Source organism: Leucoraja erinacea, chromosome 32 (genome assembly GCF_028641065.1).
Source record: "Leucoraja erinacea ecotype New England chromosome 32, Leri_hhj_1, whole genome shotgun sequence".
Lineage (NCBI taxonomy): Eukaryota > Metazoa > Chordata > Chondrichthyes > Rajiformes > Rajidae > Leucoraja > Leucoraja erinaceus.
The window spans coordinates 9,073,320-9,095,437 of NC_073408.1; the positions used below are offsets into that span (position 1 = coordinate 9,073,320).

General features: G+C 47.8%; 3 protein-coding genes across 4 annotated transcripts in view; 2 read left to right on the forward strand and 1 right to left on the reverse strand.

Moving 5' to 3' along the window:
* Positions 1–506: 506 nt before the first annotated feature.
* On the reverse strand, positions 507–5,354 carry cfap68 (cilia and flagella associated protein 68). The gene is made up of 3 exons (XM_055660683.1): positions 5,145–5,354; positions 3,095–3,158; positions 507–2,143 (listed from the first exon to the last, which is right to left on the reverse strand). The coding sequence occupies exons 1-3, from the start codon at positions 5,319–5,321 to the stop codon at positions 1,725–1,727; spliced, it is 660 nt and encodes a 219-aa protein (XP_055516658.1). The 5' UTR covers positions 5,322–5,354; the 3' UTR covers positions 507–1,724.
* Positions 5,355–5,837: 483 nt separating this feature from the next.
* On the forward strand, positions 5,838–18,228 carry fdxacb1 (ferredoxin-fold anticodon binding domain containing 1). The gene is made up of 6 exons (XM_055660682.1): positions 5,838–6,877; positions 8,195–8,381; positions 9,406–9,562; positions 10,946–11,149; positions 12,396–12,554; positions 13,914–18,228. Exons 2-6 carry the CDS (start codon positions 8,201–8,203, stop codon positions 15,130–15,132), a joined length of 1,920 nt encoding a protein of 639 aa, XP_055516657.1. The 5' UTR covers positions 5,838–6,877; positions 8,195–8,200; the 3' UTR covers positions 15,133–18,228.
* Positions 18,229–18,989: 761 nt separating this feature from the next.
* alg9 (ALG9 alpha-1,2-mannosyltransferase) overlaps positions 18,990–22,118 on the forward strand; it is a 78,458-nt gene continuing 75,329 nt past the window's right edge. Inside the window, exons 1-2 of one of the 2 annotated variants that reach the window (XM_055660685.1) lie at positions 18,990–19,236; positions 20,963–21,089. In XM_055660685.1, coding sequence (XP_055516660.1) covers positions 19,100–19,236; positions 20,963–21,089 — 264 coding nt within the window. In that variant the 5' untranslated portion in view covers positions 18,990–19,099. Of the gene's footprint in view, positions 19,237–19,972; positions 20,047–20,962; positions 21,090–22,118 lie in introns of those variants that run through there. The other variant, XM_055660686.1, reaches the window with a different exon arrangement.

Consider the following 22,118-nt stretch of genomic DNA (forward strand, 5'->3'; position numbering starts at 1 on the left):
ATGGAGCGAAGGAGATAGGCAACGTTTCGGCCCGAAACGTTGCCTATCTCCTTCGCTCCATAGATGCTGCTGCACCCGCTGAGTTTCTCCAACGTTTTTGTGTACCATCAACCTCGTTTCCTCGCTGCCCCTCACACACCGCCACGCCCCATTAAAGAAGGGTCTCGACCCGAAACGTCACCCATTCCTTCTCTCCAGAGATGCTGCCAGTCCCGCTGAGTTACTCCAGCACTTTGTGTCTACCTTCGGTGCAAACCAGCATCTGCAGTTCCTTCCTACACAGTACATGACACCATCGGTCTTTGAACGGAAATAAGGTCGCCCGACACAAGCACAGTATTCCTGTTGCATTGTGTAAGGTTTGCAACGGGTTGTGGTAATGTTTTAGACAATAGACAGTGACAATAGGTGCAGGAGTAGGCCATTTGGCCCTTCGAGCCAGCACCGCCATTCAATGTGATCATGGCTGATCATCCGCAATCAGTACCCCGTATCAGTACCTACCTTCTCCCCATATCCCCTGACTCCGCTATTTTTAAGAGCCCTATCTTGCTCTCTCTTGAAAGTATCCAGAGAACCTGTCTCCACCGCCCTCTGAGGCAGAGAATTCCACAGACTCGCCACTCTGTGAGAAAGTGTTTCCTCATCTCCGTTCTAAATGGCTTATCCCTTATTCTTAAACTGTGGCCCCTGGTCCTGGTTTTAGTACATGTTCACTACACCACTTTCCCCTCTGGGACAAATACAGTTCTATCGTAACAGCAGAATTTACCTAAAAGTACAGAGGCTAAAAGTGCAGCACCAACAAATAATCATCAAATAATCTCTCACGTTTCATGCAAGTTTATATCGTAATGCATCGCTTGTGACGAGCCAACGGCCATCCACACTTCAGTAGAAGTTGCGATCACTGTCGTACATAGCATTGTAGGAATGATAAAGCACACACACCAATATCCTATACTTCCAGCGGCGGAAGTCCGCGGTAACTGGAGGACAGAGATGTGTGGTGCGTCCGTCACATTTCCCGTTGGAAACCAGCAACACTGCATCACTAATGTTTTCAACGACCATGAATGAATGAATGAATGAATGACGAAAGACATGTTTCTGAAGTAACTCAAGCGCACGCTTGATTTCATGGATTTTATGGAAGCATGGATTCCATCAAATACACACTTGGTTTGGAGGGTCTTTAACTCACCGACTTGCCTCCAGAGTTCAGCAAGCACATACGAGAGACAGAGCAGAAGACCGATTCTGCACATAGAGACCTGCAATGGAACTCCCCGGGTGCCCGAGGAATGAGAAACTTACAGCGAGGATCGCTGGCCTGTGCAGATCCAGCAGCGCCGCTCCATCAGTGCAGGCAGGACCTGCAGATGCTGGTTTACACCGACGATAGTTAGACACAAAAAGCTGGAGTAACAGCGGGTCAGACAATATCTCTGGAGAAAAAGAATATGTGACTTTTCGGGTCGAGACCCTTCCTCTGCGCCACCTTTCTCTGCATTTCCGTTACTAGACATCTAAAGTTAATTTCTTGAAGTCGGTCACGGACTGAGTTAAATAAAAATCACATTCTCAGCACACGGGGTTACATACACCACGCCCTGTTTATTTGAGTCATTCCAGACTATTAATTACAATGAAAGTCTCTCTGTTTTCTCCCGTCCCTAACTGCGCCGCTCCACTGATTCCTCTCCCAGGCCGAGTGCCATTCTTCATGGAGCTCCGGGCCCACAGCACGCAGACAGGCCTGACCCGGGAGGTACCGCGGCCGGTGTGCAAGACTGGCAAAACTGCGCCGTGCACAGCCCCAAAGGATACCTCGTGGGGACGAAAGACCCACAAAACGGGAGATCCGATTGCCTGCCCTCCGTTCCGTCGGTGGACGAGCAGGGTTCCAGAGGAATGTAAGAGAAACATAACTGCTGCTTCCCCGTTTCTGGTGTGACCGGGAGCCCGCAATATTCCTGCTGCTGGCTTTCCCCTCTGTCCGGCTCAAACTGTGCGAGAGGATTAGAATGAAACACGGGGTCCATGTAATCCAGCATGTAGGTGGTCTTTGGGTATATCTTGGTGATCGGAGGGTCTAACTCTGGCTGGTGCCCAGGATAAGCGTGGTACTCGCGTTTAAAGTCTGTAGAGGCAATCATTTTGTAACAATAAAGTAAGTAAGTAAGAAAGTAAGTAAATTGTATTTATAGCACGTCAACTCGCGTTGAAACCAAAGTGCTTTACATAGAAGAAATAATTAAGTTTCCGTTCATCGATAGAATTTTTTTTAAAGTTTGACAGAATTGAAAATCAAAGCTTATACTTTTTGCTTCCTAAATTTTGTGTCATGGTTAAAAAAGTAGTGGTGATGCCCACGTGTAGATAAACCAACTCGGCGGTATTGAGCAACCGAAGGCATTTGGCACGTTGGCATTGGCATGCTGAAGGCATTTGGCACGTTGGCCTTCACCACTGTCAGAGAGCCGAAGGAGGGCTACTGAGGGGGCAGGGTGGGCTGTTCTACACGAGCCGGGGGTGGAAGCTGATGGAACTACCGACTCTCTGACCTGTTATAACAACCCAACTGTGCAATTCTGGAGCTAGTAGTAACTCAGCGGGTCAGGCAGCATCTCTGGAAAAAAAGGGATGGGTCATGTTTCGTGTCGAGACCCTTCTTCAGACCGAGGAAGTATCCGATGCCACTTTAAATTGCAAGTTATCCAAGTTAGCTTTGTATAGAAAGGCGAGCACCTACAAAAATAAAAGATCGACACGAAATTGTGGAGTAACTCAGCGGGACAGGCAGCATCTCTGGAGAGAAGGGAGATGTCCCACTGAGTTACTCTGGCATTTTGTGTCTATCCTCCATTTAGAGCAGCATCTGCAATTTTGTTCATATGCCTACAAAATACAGTTGATTTGTCAGCAATGTAAAGGATTAAACAAGCACTGGGGTTCCCGAATGCAACGGACCATATTCCACAAAAGCCAAACTCCCTCGTTGGTTTCGATGAGGTGACACATTTGGGACATTACACATGCTGACATCTCCCTCGAGTTTCAAGTGCCCCATGCCAGCTGTACCATCACTTACCTCGCCGCGGTGTCTCTGGCTTGACGTAGGAATCCTGATATATTGTTCGATACGCATGTTCATACTAGAAGAGAACAATTGGAAATAAAACTGTTTGCAAGATTTGCTGATGATTGATTGTGATAATACTGTCATGTTAGGGGGAAATAAGTAGAATTATCCCAGGAGGATAATTGCAACTCAATGACAAACGGAAATGACAAACACGGATCATGAATTTAGTTTAGTTCAGTTTAGAGATAGAGCAAAAAACAGGCCCTTCGGCCCACCGGATCCGCACCGACCAGCGATCCCCGCACATTAACTATCCTACAAACACTAGGGCCAATTTACATTTATACCGGGCCAATTAACCTACAGATTGTACGTCTTTGGAGTGTGGAAGGAAACCGGAGCACCCGGAGAAAACCCTCGCGGTCAAGGGAAGAACATGCAAACTCCATACAGACAGCACCCGTCGAACCCGGGACTCTGGCGCTATTAGGCAGCATCTCTACCGTGCAGTCCTTGAGGTTGTAAAATAATTAAGGTTCAATGGAAAGATATAGTTGTTTCACAGTTGGAAATGTTTTTCAATAAATGCACTTGAATGTTTTGCCCCGTGGCTCAGTATACTCCACCCGTTACAGGGGCATTACAAACAATTGCACGCTGATATTGCCCAGGTGAATGCGGCAGTGTCAGACATCAGGCGAGACACCGGCTGAAGCCCCAAAGCAATACAATAGATTGTCATAGAGATCCATCGTGGAAACAGGCCCTTCGGGTCAAAAACCCACACCGGCCAACATGTCCCAGCTACACTAGAGTCCCACCTGCCCGCGTTTGGCACATATTCCTCCAAACCTGTCCCATCCATGTACCTGTCTAACTGTTTCTTAAACGTTGAGATAGGCCTGCCTCACCTACCACATTTGGCAGCTTGTTCCATACACCCACCACCCTTTGTGTGAAAACGTTACCCCTCAGGTTCCTATTAAATATACCCCCCTTCACCTTAAACCTATGTCCTCTGGTCCTTGATTCCCCTACTCTGGGCAAGAGACTCTGTGCATCTACCTGATCTATTCCTCTCAAGATTTTATACACCTGTAAGATCAGCCCTCATCCTCCTGCACTCCAAAGAGAAAGGGTTCCCCTGAGTTCGGGCTGATATTTATCACTCAGTCGGCATCACTGAAACCATATGGTCGGTTTGCCCTTTGGAGAAGTGGCTGTGTCTCCAGCTTTATTCAGAGGGTGGTGAACCTGTGCAATTATTTGTCACAGAAGGCTACGGAGTCAGTGGATACATTTAAGGTAGAGATAGATAGATTCTTGATTAGTACGAATATCCGAGGTTATGGGGAGAAGGCAGGAGAATGTGGTTAGGAGAGAGATATAGATCAGCCAGGATTGAATGGCGGAGTAGACTTGATGGGCCGAAGGGCCGAATTCCGCTCCTATCTCTTATGATCTTATAATCTACATGGAGTGAAAGGTGTGATATAAATGTGTAGGCAGGAACTGTAGATGCTGGTTTACACCGAAGAGAGACACAACATGCTGGAATAACTCAGCGGGACAGGAAGTATCTCTGGAGTGAAGGAATGGTTGACGTTTCTAGTCGAGACCCTGCTTCAGACTGGAGGGTCTTTTTTCCCAGGATAAAGGATTCTATCACTAGAGGACATGGGCGCAATATGAGGGTGAAAAGATCTCAGGAGCCACTTTTTCACTCAGAGGGTAGTCCGTATCTGGAATGAGCTGCCAGAGGAAACTATAGGAGCGGACCCAATTATGAATGTTTTAATATATTTGTAGAGATATGCGCATATGCAAAAATAATTTAACTCTGCAGTTGCATATGTGACGGGAATAGCATCATCGGATAGAAAGGATTTGGAGGAAAATGGTCCAAAAGCAGGAAAATGGGACTAGTCCTGTATGGATAAGGTGGGCCGAAGGGTCAGTTTCCCTGTTGTTCAACTCTGTGGCTTTAGCTAGGGGTGTTCTGGGTGGTCCCAGCTGCAGTCTCCAGCTGTGCCCGCTGCGGCCGCGACCCAGGCACCTGAGACGGCAGAGGCTTCATCTTGCGGAGATGGCGGAGGTCACTCCTCTCCTCGAACCAGCGATCAAGCAGCGTCCTCTCGCTGTAGCGGCGCCCCCCGCCCTCCCAGTTATCGTTCTGTGGGCCGGCGCCCCCCCCGAGTCCGGGGCAAAAGTCCTGCGTTGCCCACGCTGCCATGCCTGCGGCCCGACTGACCAGACCCAGACCCAGTGCCGGGCCGGGCCGGGCCGGGCCGGGCTCCCCGCTGCCCGGGCAACGCTGCATCACAAAGCGGCCAGCGACTGACCCCGCCGTGGGAGCTCCGGGAACCCAGTGAAACGCTCGCCTGTCGCCGGCTCACTCACCCCGGAGTCGCACCACCAGCTGTCGGCACGGGCTGGACGGACCGAATGCCTGCGGCGCTTTGACAGAATTGTATAAAGTCAGCGCCATCCCGACCTGGCTGCTCTTCTTGCTGAGTCCTGTGTACACGATGCATACTGTGGCATCGCACCTTGTACTCCCGCCCATAGAGAGTCATACAGCATGGAAACAGGCCCTTCGGCCCAACCTGCCCATGCCGACCACGATGCCCCATCTGCACTAGTCCCATTTGCCTGCGTGTGGCCCACATCCCTCCAAACCTTTCCCATGCATGTACCGTGTACCTGTCCAAACATCTTTTAAATGCTGTTAATGTACCTGCCTCAGCGATCTCCTCTGGCAGCTGGTTCCATACACCCTCCTCTGTGCGGTCCTTAACGTGAAGCCCAGGGCAGGCGTAGTATCTGGCCCCTGGTGCTCTGGGGAGGCGATGTTTTTCAATCCGAGCTACATCTCGTTTGTTTGAAAATATTCACAGGGTTACAGATTGATATTACAATTTTAATAATTAAGATACAATTATCAGATGACGTTAACCCTGCCAACATCCCCGCACTGAGGGCCTGGGCTATTGTGGGCAGACTGGTGTGTTTGTGTACATTATACTGTAGCTTTGCCATCTAAACCAGCACTTGTAGTTCCTTGTTTCTACCCCAAGTACATTTGATCTGCATGCAAAACAAAGCTTTTCACTGTACCTCGGTACACGAGTAAATAATAAACCTAGCCCTGGACGCTGAGGGCTGAAGGGGCTGTTCAGACTGTGCGGTCCCATGTTCTGCATTCCTTTACACTTTGAGATTTGGGGCGACTTCCTCACTCCCCGTTGCCGCTTCCTTCCCTGCTGCTTCCTCACACCAAAGGTCCTCGCTCCACAGTTTGCTCCCCTCATCCTCCGCCGCTCCTTTCCCTTTTCTCCTCACCTTCCATCATTTGCCCTTAGTTCGCCGTCCTTGCCCCGTCCCTCTGCAACCCTTTTCCTCTTGCTCCTTGTCGCACCCTTGCTCTTGTCCGCTTTCTCCCCTTTGCCCCTCTCCACCCCGACTCCTGCCCCATCGCTCACCGCTCGCATCCGTGGATCCGGTCGGGCGCTAGGACCCAGGAGCGGCGGCATCAGAGTCTTCGTCCGGCGCTAGGACCCGGGGAGCGGCCGCGGCTGGGCAGGAGCAGACGGGCGCTAGGACCCGGGGCAGCCGCGGCTGGGCAGGAGCAGACGGGCGCTAGGACCCGGGAGCGGCGGCTGTGAGCACCGGCGGAGGCTGAGCGCGAGGCCGAGGCTCCGCGGGGAAGCTAGGCCTCGACACCGGGCCGTGGCCGCAGCAGCACGGACATGATGCACCGAACGGTCTGACCCTGCGCCCCGGAGGGAGGTGGGTCACAGAACACAGACAACGGCCCTTCGGCCCAACGTGCCCATGCTGACCAGAATGCCCCATCTACACCAGTGCCACTTGGTCCTGTCCTATCCATGCACTTGTCCAGATGTCCTTCAATTGTTATTATAGTCCCAGCCTCAACTACATCCTCTGGCGGCTTGTTCCAGGCACCCACCACCCTCTGTGTGCCTATATAGAGGCAGCAATTAAATGGACCATTGGGCAGACTGCATTTGGAGCACTTTGTACATTTGGTTTAGTTTATTTATCATCACGCGTACAGTGATCCAGTGAAAAGCTTATTCTGCATGTTACCCAGTCACATTATACAACACATGAGGGCAATAGACCGACCCTCTTGTGGAACAGCAAGCAGAGAGTCTCCACGCTCCTGCTGCACCTTGCAACTTCCAAGTCTCTGGAAAGTTCAATCTTGGGATTCAGGGAGAGCTAGCCACCTGGACAGCCAGTTGTGGGGTAAATCCTTCCCTCTGATGGAGGGATGAGGCAAACGAGAATGTTTGAAATTCTCAACCATGTAGGGTCATTGAATTCATTCAAAGCAAGAATTGGTAGATTTCTGCGTATTAGTCGAGGGTTAAGGCAGGGAAATGACAATGAAGGAGGACATCAGCCAAGATCTTGATGAATGGTGGCATGCATGGAATTGAAGGGCCAAATGGTCTGCTCTCCCTTTGCGTATTTTGTTTTTGTGCCTTTATTCCAGCACTGTGGCCCTGGGAATATTAGAGGCTGAGTGAGCAAATTCCAGTGGCAGGATCAAAGAGCATGACTGGTGGCAAACTCTAATTGTGGCAGCCATTGGGAATATTGGAGGACCCGGTTGAGAATGGAGGGGGACCCCGTTGGGCGGGAGGGGGTTGGGAGCCAGTAGATAGGACTGTTTAGTGAACATTTTTAACCCTGTCGTCGCCAATATGTGGCGACACCTGTGTACACTCTAGGTGAACACACAATACTGTCTCGGTGAGGTCTGCATGATTTTAGCGGGTTGTAAGCAAAATAAAGCATTTCACTGTACCTAGGAACATGTGATAATATAGTATAATTCAATCATTGAATGAAGTGGTCAGAGTTGGATGAAGGTATGAGCTTGGAAATTGGTTTGTCCGAAGGAAGTTCCAGAAGAAACCAATGAGACAACGAGGGAATTTGAAAACAAAAGATCAAGGAAATATATTAATATTGATGTTTGCATTGTGGAGAGCCAATGTTGAGTGATGTGATGGGTTGAGAGCACGTGGTTTGTCTTTGTGCGATGGGATTTGAGCAGTTTGCCTCTGTTTTCAGACTGAAATGTCAATGAAACCGGGAGACTGTGTGCTGCTCATGGGAGAGGGAAACTTCTCCTTCTCGGCCTCCCTGTGTGATCGCGTGTCCCGAGATATCCATGTCGTGGCCACCTGCCATGAAAGTGAAGAAACAATAACCAAGCACGAACATGCTGCCAATAATATCAACTGCCTGTTGGAGAAAGGTGAGGGATTTGCGTTCACAACACAACCTCATATTCCACTTGGGTAGTCCACAACTCAACGGCATCAATATTAAAATTCTCTGATTTCTGGGAACTTGCTCACAAACTGCTCCCTTCTCCTCCATTTAACCTCTCATGTACACCCTTCTTTATAACCCATGCCCCCAGCTCATCATCACCAGTGTCCTTCTCCTCTTCCCCTCCATCACCCACACACCCCTCCCACTGTGCCCTTCCCCCTTAGTTTCCCATTGCCCTCAACTCTGAACTTTCAAACATTTATCCATTTTCACAAATGTATCGAATGATCCGATTCCACCACCCTTGGAAGTAGAGAATTCCACCTTCTAAGATGAGGAATTGCTACCTATCCCAGTTATGTATTTTTTGCGAAGGCTCCACTCCTTCAACGGCTGCAGTAAGATGCTGCAGATTTTCTCCCAATCGGTGGCAGCCAGTGCCATCTTCTTCGCTGCCGTGTGCTGGGGCAAACGACGCAGACGGCAACAGGATTAACAAGCTCATCAGGAAGGCTGGCTCTGTCGTGGGGGCGGAGTTAGATTCATTAGAGGTGGTCTTGGAGGCGAGGATGCTCCTCAAACTGCAGAGCATCTTGGACAATACAGCTCGCCCCCTCCATGACACACTGGTCAACCTGAGGAGTACCTTCAGCAACAGACTGATTCCACCAAGATGCAGCACAGAACACCTCAGTAGTTCCTTCTTCCCTGTGGCTATCAAACTGTACAACTCCTCACCCTGTCTGTCATGGGGTAGACTCCCCACCCCCAATCTTTGCTCATCCCCAATCGTTTCCACTCGTCACTTTAATTTCATGTTTCATGTATTTTGTGTTTTATGACTGTTGGCAGATCAATTCTCCTCCTGGGATAAATAAAGTTCTATCGTATCGTATTGACTGGTCCCCTGTTTATTGGACCAAGTTCAATACTATAAATCATAATTTCACATGCTCAGGAGATGAATTTTGCTCGTGCAATGTCCTTTGTAACCCCTTCTCCAGGAGCAGAGGCCCACTTTCTCGTGGACTGTACCAACATCCAGGAATGTCCGTCTTTAAGAAGCAGGCTTTTCGACAGAGTTATCTTCAATTTCCCACACTGTGGCAGGAAGGCTGGAGTGAAAAAAAATAGAGAGCTATTGGCAAAATTTTTCAGGAGGTAGGTCTGAATGTTCCGCAGGGGGACGGGATTCTCTGCTAGGTCCCATGTTTGCGGGTGAATTTCCAGTTTGGCATAGGGCGGTGTAATATGATATTGTTTCCATTGTGTAGTTTTACTTGATGACCTCATTGCATGTTCTGTATTTGTGGGCCATTAGATTTTCCTACAACTGAGAAGTATTTGGGCAAAGCGAGGTACTAGAATGTGGGAGGTGGAGATATTAGGACCTACATTGATATGGCGGCTTTCATATATCTTTCCGGACTTCCTAATGCACTTCAGCTAATGAGATACTGTTGCTGTTACTGCTGTGACTGGAGCAAACAAACCTGTCACTATGCCCTAAGCATGCTCCCTGGCACAGTCTTGCAATAATGACCATGTTATCTGTTTCAGTTTGATTAGGGGATAAATATTAATCAAGAAATCTGGGCGATCTGCACTGCACTCCTTGAAAACAAAATATTCACAGCAGGTGCTGCTGCTACAGCAACGCTCCTAGATTTAGGATGATGGTTTTAGTTTAGCTTAGAAACAGGTCCTTCGGCCCACTGAGTCCGTACCAACTAGTGATCCCCATACACTAGCACTATCCTATGCATGAGGGTCAATTTTACAATTTTACCAATTCCAGTTAACATACAAACATGTATGTCTTTAGAATGTGGGAGCAAACCTGAGCACCCAGAGAAAACCTACGTAGTCACGGGGGGAACGTACAAATTCCGTACAGACAGCACCCGTAGTCAGAACGTACTCCAACGTCTGGGTGTCTGGCGCTGTAAGGCAGCAACTCTACCACTGCCACTGCCACCCTTAAGGTTACATCATGGGAATGTTCTGAGAGTCAGCATTGACTCATTGGGCCGAATGGCCTCTTAACGTACAGAGAAAACGTCTGAGAGCAGAGATGATGAAAGTAAAGACTGCCAATGCTGGACTAATGAAATAATACAGAAAATGTTATAAACACCTAGCAGGTCAGGCAGCACCTGTAGAATTTACTTATAAAGGTCATCTAATTGTATAAAGTGAACACTTGCAGTCCTTTTCCCAAGGTAGAGGAATCTAAAACTAGAGAGCACAGGTTTAAGTGAGACAGGAGAGATTTAAGAGGAACCTCAGGGGCTACCTTTTTCACTCAGGGTAGTCCTTATCTGGGATGAGCTGCCAGAGGAAGCTGTGGAAACAGATACTAATAAGACATTAAAATATATTTAGGCAGATATATGAATAGGGAGGGTTTAGAGGGAAAAGAGTCAAATTGGATTACCACAGAGTGGCAACAAGACAGGCCAAAGGGCCTGTTCGCGTGCTATACAGCTGAATTGAATGTTACTGAGTGAACCGACAGCACTAACAAAGACTGTTCTTTTCCAGCTGTGCAGAGGTGGTAACTGCGACAGGTGACGTGCAGGTTACCCTGTGTCGGGGGCAGGGGGGGACTGGTGCTGACCAGCCCACACGCTGCTGGCACGACAGCTGGCAAATCGTTGCCCAGGCCGCAGGAGCAGGGTTCATCCTGAGTGAAGTAAACGCATTTGACGCCACCTGTCACGGTGGCTACACCAGCACGGGTTACAGGTATGTAACTGGTGGACAAGACATATACACCCTTGTGTGTTGACCTCTGCAGTGAAGAGTAGGAACAAGGAAATGCAAAAGCAGAATACTGTGGCTGCGGGAAATGTGATCAGTAACTGAAACATTGCCTCTGATTCTCCCTCTGCAGATAGCTTGCAGTATTCTGTTTCATTTCCCTGAGGAATGCCAGCCATGGCATTATTGATCTATTGGCAATATTAGCACAATGAAATATTGACCCCTGGTTAAATCAGAGATGTCGGGGTGGAAGATTGCAACCTTCACGTGGTCCGCCCTGTTTCGACCCGGCGTGCACAATCAAATAAGATCAAATAGAACAATTTGTCCTACAACTGTAGCTGTGCACGCCATGCGCAAGAAGAAGAGATCAGAGATGTTAACCCACTTATTTGAAACCTCCAATCATAACTCCTCCATGCTGCTGCTCAGCTCTCAGGGTATATCGTTCTGTGGAAACTGCTGGCAGAATGTAACGGGTGCTTCCATTAACCCCAGTTACATCCAGAAATACTTTGTAGCCAAACACCTATTGATGCAATGCAATAAAGTCTTATTAGTCATAGTCACACAGCATGACAATAGGTCCTTCAGCCCAGCTCGATCATGCCATCTACAATTTGCCCATGTTAGTCCCATATCGTCTGAACATTTCCTATACAAGTACCTATCCAAAAGTGACTGTTAAATGTTGTCCTTGTACCTGCCTCCTCTGGCAACTCGTTCCATGTACCCATGAATGAAAACATTGCCCCTCGCGATCTTTTCCCTCTCACCTTAAGCCTCCGGTTCTTGATTCTCTTTCTCTTAGTACAATGGACTGTTCATTCACACTATCTATTCTCCCCATGATTTTATACATGTCCATAAGATCATCCCTCAGCCTTTACACTTCAAGGAATAAAAATATAAGCAAAGAAGCTATTCTGGACATGGGGAAGTCCCAACACATGGCTATGAAATGAATAGTGAGTTTTTTTGGTTACTGAAATTTAAAATTAAAACGAAGTGGTTTGTGTTTTTACGCTGCTTTGTGGTGGATGCTAACATGGGCTTGTATGTTCCTTGTACACACCCCACTGCCTGGCATTAACATTGATGAAGTTGAATTTGAACTGAAAAATCACACATACCTTAGAGCAGATTTTAAAGATGCTTTTATTATAAAACGTGTAAACACTTAAATATAAAATGTGTAAAACTGCAGCTTTGATTTTTCTTCCTTCAGGAGCCAAGATAAGTCCTTCCGTGTGGATGGAGCGTTGACCCATGTCTTCACAAGAAGTTTGCCAATTGATAAGATGAAGCCGTTTACAATGGAAACTATGATTGGGAATGAACACTGTTCCTTCCGTATCCCTGAAGAACTTGCTGATAAAATAAACAGGTTGAGTTTGGTAGCACATTATATTAAACGCTGACCCAGATCTTGCTTTTCTGCCAGCCACTCTGTGGCGAATGCCATTTAAATGCTGGAAGATTTAGTTGGGCAGCTGAGACAGGATACAAGGTCAACAGGCTCAGTCATTGTCAGGGACATGGATAGCAACTGGATACTGTGAGCAAATTTGGGCCCCATATCTGAGGAAGGATGTGCTGGCTATGGAGAGGATCCAGAGGAGGCTTACAAGAATGATTCCAGGAATGAGTGATGAGCGTTAGCATATTTTGAGCGTTTGACATCATTGGGCCTCTGCTGGCGGGAATTTAGAAGGTTGAGGGGGGAACTCATTGAAACTTACAGAATAATGAAAGGCATAGATAGAGTGGATGTGGAAATGATGTTTCCACTGTTGGGAAAGTCTAGGACCAGAGGTCACAACCTCAGAATTAAAGGGTGCTCTTTTAGAAAGAAGATGCTGAGGAACTTCTTTAGTCAGAGGGTAGTTAATCTGCGGATCTCATTGCCATAGAAGGCTGTGGAGGCCGTCAGTGGATATTTTTAAGTCAGAGATAGACAAATTCTTGATGAGAACGGGCGTCAAGGGTTGTGGGGAGCAGGCAGGAAAATGGGATTAGGAGGCAGAGATCAGCCATGATTGAATGGCAGTGGAGACTCTATGGGCCAAATGGCCTAATTCTACTTCAATAGCGTGAACTTGTGAGCACTCTGTGTGCATGTTGTATATAGATATATAAACGTTGTGCTGGATTGAGATTGTCAGGCCCGTGTTCCTGAGACACCCCAGCAGTAGAGCATCCATGTACTGGCGTTTGACTCCTTGGAACGCAGAAAGCTAAGAAGTGACCCTACAGAGGTGTATAAAATCATGAGGAGAATTGAAACACTTCTCACAATTGCAATTGAATGCACAATGTTTTACCCAGGGTAGGGGGGAGCGAACCAGAGGACATAGGTTTAAAGCAAAAGGGGAACAAATTAATAGGAACCTGAAGGACAATTTTTTCACCCAGATGGTGGTAGGAGTATGGAATGAACTGCACGAGGAGGTAGTTGAAACAGGCATTCGGAAAGGACATAGATAGAAAAAGTTTAGTAGGATATGGACCCAATGAGGGCAATTGGGACTAGCTTAGATTGGACATCTTGGTCAGCATGGACAAGTTGGTCTAAAGGTCGAGAAGACTCTGGAAGCCCACATACGGTTATGTTGGCAATTAGTTTTGGCCATGGAACCCTCTTCACACTACATCTCTATCATTGCCCACTCTTGTTTAAGAATCTCTTCATGTAAAGAAATTTTGACTTATTTCAACAACTCTAATATATTTTTCACCTTGGCAGGAATTTTCTTCAGGAAGGTTCCAATCACCCAGTGAACGTCATTAAGGATCTGTTGAAAAAGAGGATTGCAGCCAATGTAGCTGTTCAGGAACTGGAGGACCAGTTTCCTCTGCTATTAGAATATCGTCCTGGAGACCCCCGCATGGACTCTGAGGTTCGTCAGCCTGAGCTTTATTTTGTTACCCGCTCAAACTGTGGGGCGGATCAGTGCAGATGCAGTGATGGTCAATGTTTTAGCAGACCCCCTTGCTGTGAATGTTCAGAACCCATGTCGAATCTGAGCCAAGGAGACAAAAACGTGGACTGCAAACTGCTAAACTGGGCTGAGGATCCCGACTTGAGCAAGGTTTGCTGCAGGTACTGTTTCCGCCCCAGTCTGACGGGATACCTAGACAAAGTGCTGCAAAGACCAGACTTCAGAGCTGGAGTCATCTATACACTCAGCGGCACTGTTTTCAGGAAACGCCCGATTACTCCACAAACCATGCCTGCATTCCACGAGATGGTGCTGGTTGGTGCTTTTAATGACAAACGACAGCCAGATTTCCCCCAACTATTTATGAGCTCTGTGGAGAATGCCATCACGTTCCTGGTGAAGTCAACCTTGAGAAGCAGCAGCAGTTCAGAAATCTCCCAGATGGATCAGAACTTGCATCCAACTGTCCTGATGGAGCAGAGCAGTGGAAAATGCTGGAATATTTATGTTAAGGACATGGTTCCGCCAGACTTTATAAACAATGCTGTTGGAAAGTTGGATCTCTTTCCTTGTCAGCAGATGGGTGGTGAGTTGAGTGTCTGTGTTGCTTCAATAAACCTTGACCTGCTGTCCATGGTGCTCTACCACATACCTGACTGGAGGCTGCTCTGGACATTCGACGAGCGCTTTCTAAACCAGCTGGGCGGGTCAGAAATGAAACCTTTCCGTGATTTCTCGCTCTACCCGCCCGTTTACACGCACGATCTCAGTTTCTGGGCGGGCAGCGACGAGAGGCCAGACGAGCTGGAGGTCCACGCTGTTGTGAGGCGGGTCAGCAGAGAGACGGTCAGACGGATGACACTGATCGACAGTTTCTGTCAACCTCACACTGAGCGGAGAAGCCGCTGTTACAGGTTGACGTACCAGTCGTGTGACCGAGCCCTCTCGTACGGACAAGCGCTGCAAATGCAGCTGGATCTCCGCGAGGAACTGCAGAAAGCGTTCCAAATAACTCTCCGATAACGCCCTTCCACCGCCATTTACGTTTTCCACCTTAGTGCAGCACAATGGCACAGTGGCGGAATTGCTGCCTCACAGCGCCAGAGACACTGTGCAGGAGTAGGTCATTCGGTCCTTCGAGCCTGCACCGCCATTCAATATGATCATGGCTGATCATCCAACTCAGTATCCTGTACCTGCCTTCTCTCCGTACCCCCTGATCCCTTTTGCCACAAGGGCCACATCTAACTCCCTCTTAAATATAGCCAATTAACTAATAATAATACATTTTATTTGTGGGCGCCTTTCAAAGTCTCAAGGACACTTTACAGAGATTAACAAGAGAGAAAAAACATATAGCGGAGTAAAATAAATAATAAGGACATCACCAATACACAAATTAAAGACAGAAATCGCTCCAAAGACAAAAAATCAAAAACACAATGTGAAGACTGGCCTCCACTACCTTCTGTGCCAGAGAATTCCACAGATTCACCACTGTGTAAAAAATGCTTTTCTCATCTCGGTCCTAAAAGACTTCCCCCTTATCCTTAAACTGTGACCCCTTGTTCTGGACTTCCCCAACATCTGGAATAATCTTCCTGCATCTAGCCTGTCCAACCCCTTAAGAATTTTATAAGTTTCTATAAGATCCCCCCTCAATCTTCTAAATTCTAGCGAGTACAAGCCGAGTCCAGTCTTTCTTCATATGAAAGTCCTGCCATCCCAGGAATCAGTCTGGTGAACCTTCTCTGTACTCCCTCTATGGCAAGAATGTCTTTCACCTTTTGCCTCTCCAGATGCTGCCTTGTTCTTTGTTCCAGATTCCAATATCTGTAAACTTTTTTTATCTTCGCAGTAACATCCTTCCCAACTAGTCAACCTTTGCTACCGCCGAAGACTGTCAGCCTCTTGTTCAATTTCTTATTTATTTAGTTTAGTTTAGAGATACAGCATGAAAACAGGCCCTTCAGCCCACCGATCAATGGTCACCCATTCATTCTAATGTTATTCCGCTTTCTTATCCACTCCCTGCACACTGGGGGAAACAGACAGTTTACAGAACCCAATTAACCTACAATCCTGTACGTCTTTGGGATGTGGGAGGAAACCGGGGCACCCAGAGGAAATCCACGCGGTCACATGGAGAACATGCAAACTCTGTACAGACAGCACCCGAGGTCAGGATCAACCTGGGCCTCTGGCACTGTGAGACAGTAACTCTACTGCTGCGCTGCTACAGGGCCTGTGTCGGCTGTGACTTCAGCTTCCACAAACCCAACCCTTTCAATTAATTCTCTAAATCTCTGTCTCTTTAAGATAATCTTCAAAACTTTCTTCTATCATGGTTTGGTCACCTAGTGTAATATATTCCTGTTGTGACTCAGCCCAATATTTTTTGATAATTCCTGTGAAGTGTCTCAGAACATTTTTGCTATGTACAGAGTAAATATACAAATAAATTGTTGAAGCTGAAGGAAGAATTTCACAAATAAGTGGCCGTGTTTGTAATGTGTTACGAGTTGTTATTTCCATTCCATGACCATCCTCACCATCACTACCACCATCCTCAGAGGAAGAATTGGGAGTAAGAATATTTCACCATTGCTTTAGCTTTCAACAATTAACTCAGTCACAGAGTCATACAGCGTGGAAACAGACCCATTGGGCCATCTTGCCCACGTCGATAACATGTCCCATCTACACTAGTCCTACCTATCTGTGTTTGGCCCATATCCATCTTAAGAAGAAGATGAAGAGGTATTTCTTTAGTCAGAGGGTGGAGAATCTGTGGAATTCTTTGCCACAGAAGGCTGTGGAGGCAAAGTCAGCGCATATATTTAAGGCAGAGATAGATAGATTCTTGATTTGTACGGGTGTCAGAGGTTATGGGGAGAAGGCAGGAGAATGGGGTTAGGAGGAAGAGATAGATCAGCCATGATGGGATGACGGAGTAGATTTAATGGCCTAATTCTACTCTAATCACTTATGATCTTATGAACCTGCCCCATCCATGTACCTGTCTAAATATTAAATCTTAAACGTTGTGATAATACCTGCATGTTGTACCGCCAAGCATTTCCCCTTGGTCAGTTTAATTTCAGCTTTAACTGCGTATGTTTCCTTGTGCTTGACTACAAGGGGCCTGTTTGCTGACCTTAGTGGCCACACGGTGGTGCAGCGGTAGAGTTTCTGCTTTACAGCGACAGAAACCTGGGTTCGATCCTGACTATGCGTGCTGTTTATACAAAGATTGTTAGTTTTCCCCATGACCTGTGTGGATTTTCCTCGGGATTTCCGGCGTCCTCCCACACTTCAAACCCCTACAGGATAATTTTGATGGTAACATTGAAAATTATCCCTCCTGTGTGTGTGTGTGTGTATAGCGTAAATGTGCCTGGATTTGTTTGTCCGTGTGGATACGGTGGGCCAAAGGGCCTGTTTACACACTGTATCTCTAATCTAAACTAAATCCCTCTAAACCTATCCTATCCATGTACCAGTCTAAATGTTTCTTAAACATTGCAATAGTATCTGCAAGTTGGACCTCCAAGCATCTCCCTTTGGTCAGTTTAATTTCACCTTAAACTGCGTATGGTTCTTTGTGCTTGACTACAGGGGGTCTGTTTCCTGGCCCTAGTCCCACAGGGCAGAGAAGTGCCGCACTGTCAGTGGCTACGTATTAACTGCCTCATGCTATCTTGTAGAATTTGCACTGTTTATTAATTTTACAGCAAAACAATCTGGAAAAATATTATCCCGCAGTGTTCCAAGTAAACCTTGTAGATCTGAGATCTAGTTCTGTCCCGTAGGTTCCCAATCCGAAACGTCACCTATCCGTGTCCTCCAGAGATGCTGCCTGGCCCGCTGTGTTACTCCAGCACTTTGTGTGTCTGTCAGCGATGACAAAGAACGTGAACAAACGGCCGAGGGAACAAACCTAAAAGCCCTGTCCCACTGTACGAGTTCATTCCAAGAGTTCTCCCGAGTTTGCCCTGATTCGAACTCGGAGATTTACGGTAATGGCCGCTCGTCGGTACTTCGGGGCTCTCGTGGACATTTTCCAACATGTTGAAAAATCTTCACGAGTCTTCCCGAGCTTACCGCATTTCCCGAGTACCTGCCGTGAGCATTACGAGCCGCTAAGAGTCGTCCCCGAGCTCTGACGTACCCGCTACGTGCTTCCATGAGTTGTTTTTTTAACTCGGGAGAGCTCTTGGAATGAACTCGTACAGTGGGACAGGGCTTTAAAAGATTGACACAAAATGCTGGAGTAACTCAGCGGGACAGGCAGCATCTCTGGAGGGAAGGAATGGATGACGTTTTGGGTTGAGACCCTTCTTCAGACCGAAAGTCACGGGAGAGGGAAACGAGAGATATAGATGGTGATGCAGAGATATGGAACAAATGAATGAAAGATATGCAAAAAAAAAAGTAACAATGATAAAGGAAACAGGCCGCTGTAGTTAATTGTGGGGAACAACCCTGTTGGATCACAGTCAAATCTCAGAACAGAAAACCCATTAAAAATAGGCAAACTGCAAAGATAAAGCATTTACACTACAACATTTCTGAACAGTCAATAAAAAGTCATTGAGACATTAAATATTCAGCACTCTCAATCTTCTCCTTTACCTATTACACTGGAGTTTGATTGTATTTCTGTACAGTGTTATCTGATCTTTTTGGATAGCAGGAAAGCAAAGGTTTTCGCTGCACCTCAGTACACGTGACAATACTAAACCGAAGCAATTTGGATGGAAAATATAATTATTTCCCGTGGAAGTTGGAGCAGAGCGGGTTCTCTCTGTCCATAGATGCTGTTGGTTAATTGTAGCCGCACGGGGTCTCCAGCAGCGGGGTTGTTTTGGTGTTTGGACTGTTTTGTAGCCGAGTAGCCGAGGGCTGTGGACGGGAGGGGAGGGGAAGGGAGCCGAGGACACGGCTGCAGTGAGCGGCCTCGCCGCCCAGCGACGCCACAGGCCGGGCCATGGCGGTGCGGAGCAGGCAGCGGGCGGGAGGCAGGAGGCCGCCGGCGGACGGGGGCCCCGGGGCGGCCGGAGACAGCAGCCGGGCGCCGCGGGAGGAGAGCGGGGCGGAGGACAAGAGTCAGGAGAGCAGGAACGGGTGAGGACTCGGGCCCGGTGCCGGTAATGAGAGTTCCCGGACCAGGACCTGGACCTGGACCCGGGCCCAGCAGCTGCTGTCTCCCCGGCCGGCGGTAGCCTGGGTCCGGGCTGCACACACACACCGTGTCCATCCATCCATCCATCCAGCCACCCATTCATTCATTCATTCAGCGCTGCTGCAGAGTTCCTTCCTCCTCGTTACATTGTCCGCCCTTGTCTTCACACAGTGGGTGCCTGCAACCAGCTGTCAGTGGTGATGGTGGAGGCAGAGACCATAGTGGCGTTTAAAATGCTTTTTAGATAGACACATGGATGTGCAGGGGTATGAATTATGTGCAGGCATGTAAGGGTTGGCCTTGGCATCATGTTTAGTCCAGGCATTGTGGGCCGAAGGGCCGTCCCTGTGCTGTTCTACGCTCTGCACTCCTTTTTTACTTTGAGCCTTCACTCCTCGCTGCCCCTTCACTCTTTGCTCTGTCACACCGTCCTCTCTTTGCTGCTGTCTTGCATCATGTTCAGCACACACGTTGAGGGCCGAAGGGCCTGTGGTTACATTGTCCATCCCTTGTTACCATGTATCTCTGCCCCATCGCCTTTGCAACAATGTTTCCCTGTTTACTGTCAGTCACTTATCCTTCAAGCCTGCAATCAAAAGGGAAGTTTAAAAAGTGTTTAATTCTAATGAAATGTGTGAAAGAACATCTTTTGATTTTATCCGCTTCACTAAGATCACCCCTCAGCCTCCCGTGCTCCAAGGAGGAAGGTCCTAGCCTGCTCAACCTCTCCCTGTAGCTCCAAAGATGTACAGGTTTGTAGGTTAATTGCCTTGGCGTAAAATGTAAAATTGTCACTCGCGTATATGGTAAAGTTAATGTGCGGGGATCGTTGGTCGGCATGGACTCGATGGGCCGAAGGGCCTGTTTCTGCGCTGTATCTCTAAACTAAAATTAAACTCAGGGGGTTACATTCTGGTAACATCCTCGCAAATCATCTTTATGCTCTTTCCAGCTTAACAACATCCTTCCTGTGGCAGGGTGCCCAAACTGAGCACAATACTCCAAGTAAGAACATTATTGGAATGAATTGTTCAGAGATCCGGTGGAATGGGTTGAAGGTGGTCAGGGAATTTTCTGAGCATCTTACCCATCCTGTCTCTCAGGTAAATCCATATTAAAACACGTCGGTTATTCGCTCGTGGCACAGTGGCGCAACAGTAGAGTTACTGCCTTACAGCGCCAAAGACCCGGGTTCGATCCTGACTACGGCTGCTCTCTGTACGGAGTTTGCACACTCGCTCTGTGGATGCGTGTGTTTTCTCCGGGTGCTCCGGTTTCCTCCCACATTCCAAAGACGTGAAGGTTTGTAGGTTAATTGGCTTCTGTAAAATTGTCCCTAGTGTGTAGGATAGAGCTAATGTACGGGGTGATTGCTGGACTGGTGCGGATTCGGTGGGCCGAAGAGCCTATTTCCATGCTGTATCTCGAAACTAATCTAGTCATGGGGATTGGCTTCCTCCACAACATTGCCACATTTCACTCAGTGCATTTGTTGTGTTTGGTACCGTGTTTCCTGTTAATGGAATAAGCGCTATGTTAACTTCCAAATATTTAATTTGCTACTTGTTTGTTGGTTCTGCGACCCATACCATATCTTGCCATCCCTTCCCCCTGACTGCCGGTGCCTAGACCTCCCTCCCCTTACCTCCAACGTTTGCCCCTCTGCAGGCAGTCAGTGAAGGTGTGGGCACCTGAGGGATCAACGGCCTTCAAGTGCCTCATCTCGGCACGGTTCTGCGCCGCATTACTCAGCAACCTCTCCGACTGCGATGAAACCTTCAACTACTGGGAGCCCGTAAGTCAGATACCGCCAGTTGTTTGTTTGTTTGGAATGACAGGAATTTAACTTGTGCTGATACGTAAAGGGTGACACGGTGGCGCAGCGGTAGAGTTGCTGCCTCACAGCACCAGAGACCCAGGTTCGATCCTGACTACGGGTGCTGTCTGTACAGAGTTTGTCCATTCTCCCTGTGACCTGCTTGGGTTTCCTCCGACTTTCCAAAGACACACATGTTTGTAGGTTAATTGGCTTTGGTAAGAATTGTAAATAGTCCTTAGTGTGTAGTGCTAGTGTAGGGGATTGCTGGTAGGCGGGGACTCAGTGGGTCGAAGGGCCTGTTTCCACACTGTATCACTAAATTAAATAAGATACTTCGGAAAGGATCTTACTTTCTATTCAATCTTCTTCTCATCGAGTCCACGTACAAGATGAGAAGTTGTTGAGCCAGAGCTGAACACATTACTTGGCATCTACACAATGGTGTCTGTCTTGTCACTTCTTGTGCGTGGTGGTAGAAAAATTGGTGGAAACAGGGCCTTGACGTGAACGCTCTTTCCTTAACCCCTTTCTATTCAATGCGTCAGTGGTACATTATTGTCACAAGTACATCAGTGCAGTGAAATGGTTTGTTTGCATATGACCCAGTAAAATCATACCACAGACTAGGCAGTTACACAGAGTCCCCACGTGTTTTGGTGCCGACAAATTTACAATAAGTTCATTGACGTGTTTTACCTTCTGGTCGCAGCGGAGACTTGGGTCTGCACCGCAGGTGTCTTTTGTAGATGTTCCTTAGTCCTCCTTGGTCTACTGCAGTAGAAAGGGCAGCTAGGCGGTGGTGTGCTCCTCCTGCAGTATGTGGGAGGTCAGGGAGTCTTCCAGTGTGGGAGGTGCATCCAGCTGCAGCTCTTTACAGACCACATTAAGGAACTGGAGCAGCAGCTAGATGACCTCAGGATCATCCAGGAGACTGAGGAGGTCACAGATAGGATTTACAGTGAGGAGTTATGCTTAGGGTAGGGCTCAGAAGTAGATGGGTGATCA